This window comes from Egretta garzetta, unplaced genomic scaffold (genome assembly GCF_000687185.1).
Source record: "Egretta garzetta isolate BGI_Z169 unplaced genomic scaffold, ASM68718v1 scaffold347, whole genome shotgun sequence".
NCBI classification, from domain to species: Eukaryota; Metazoa; Chordata; class Aves; order Pelecaniformes; family Ardeidae; genus Egretta; species Egretta garzetta.
The window spans coordinates 564,753-565,950 of NW_009260184.1; the positions used below are offsets into that span (position 1 = coordinate 564,753).

The 1,198-nt window shown below is 56.3% G+C and overlaps 1 protein-coding gene across 1 annotated transcript in view; it reads left to right on the forward strand.

Annotated features, from left to right (window-relative positions):
- Nucleotides 1-1,198, forward strand: part of EPHA10 (EPH receptor A10) — a 37,807-nt gene that overhangs the window by 32,299 nt on the left and 4,310 nt on the right. Inside the window, exon 9 of the mRNA XM_035897444.1 lies at nt 1,146-1,196. Coding sequence (XP_035753337.1) covers nt 1,146-1,196 — 51 coding nt within the window. The remainder of the gene's footprint in view (nt 1-1,145; nt 1,197-1,198) is intronic.

Sequence of the window (1,198 nt, forward strand, 5' to 3'; positions counted from 1 at the left end):
GTCCTCTGGCCTGCTGGCGCCACGGACCCTTGCTCTTGCTCTTGTCCTGGGGGGTGCGTGCTCGCAGCAGGGAGACGGGCGCGGGACTGGTGAGCATTTTGCTCGGGAGCGCGATTTCGCAGTCCTGTTTGTTTTTCTGGGGCACTGAGCAGAGCCGACGGAGCGAGGCGCGGACCAGAAAGCATCAGCAATTATCTGCATCTGGGCAGTTTGACAGCGGCGTGAAAACTATTTATAAATATGTGAACCTAAGGATTTATTGATTTTCATCAACTTCACTGCCTAAAACTTAAAAGCAAATTAAAATCCCCTCGCTGGGCCCTAGAGCCTTAATCGCTAATGTGTGCCAGAACACGGAAAACACGATTATTCTTTGTCGTTTCTTTTCCTAAAGATAAATTCAGCTGCAGAAAAAGCAGCAGTGGAGAAAGGGAAGGCGGGGGGGGGCTTGCCCAGCAGCTCGAAGGACAGTGCTGAAGGCGAGAGGGGAAGAGGAGGTTATCTTTGTAGGGCTGAGCGGAGAGGCTGACACTAATCCCACGGATTGTTCGGAAGCAAATTGGTGTTTGAAAGATCAAGAAACGTTAGTCAGGACGATGTTTAAATAGAAAGGGTTTGGGAGCGCGTCTGTCTCCCTGCTGGCCCAGCAAGCCCACGGCTTTCAGATCGGTAAAGCCTTTCATAGCTATGTGTTTTTTGCTGTAAAGCCGTTGTTGGCCTCGCGTTACAAATTTGGTGGCTCCTGTTGTCAAGCGGGGAGCAGGGTGCTCTGCCTCAAAGGCTGCAGGAGCCCCCCGGCCCCGCGCCCAGCGAGACATCACCGGTGCTACAGAAACGCGCTTTGTGGCCCCAAAGCAAAGCAAACACCCCCAAGGGGAAGCTGACTGCCCAGGGCTGTCGCCCCTTGCTTTGCAGCGGGTGTGTGCGTATATACACGTATATGTCTTCATGGTGCGTTGCGAGGGCTCGGAAGCCGTGGAGTCGGCTGGCAGGCAGCTCCTCCCGCGGTCTGGAAATGGCAGCGGGATGGCGCCAAGGAGGGGTGCGGGTGCAGGGGGTCCTTGGGGGAGGCACGGCACCGAGCAGCGGGGCTGTGAGGAATGTCCCGCCGGGAATGCCGCCTGACTCCTCTCTCCGCTGTGCAGGAGAGTTTGGAGAAATCTGCCGGGGGTGCCTGAAGCTGCCCAGCAAGCGAGAG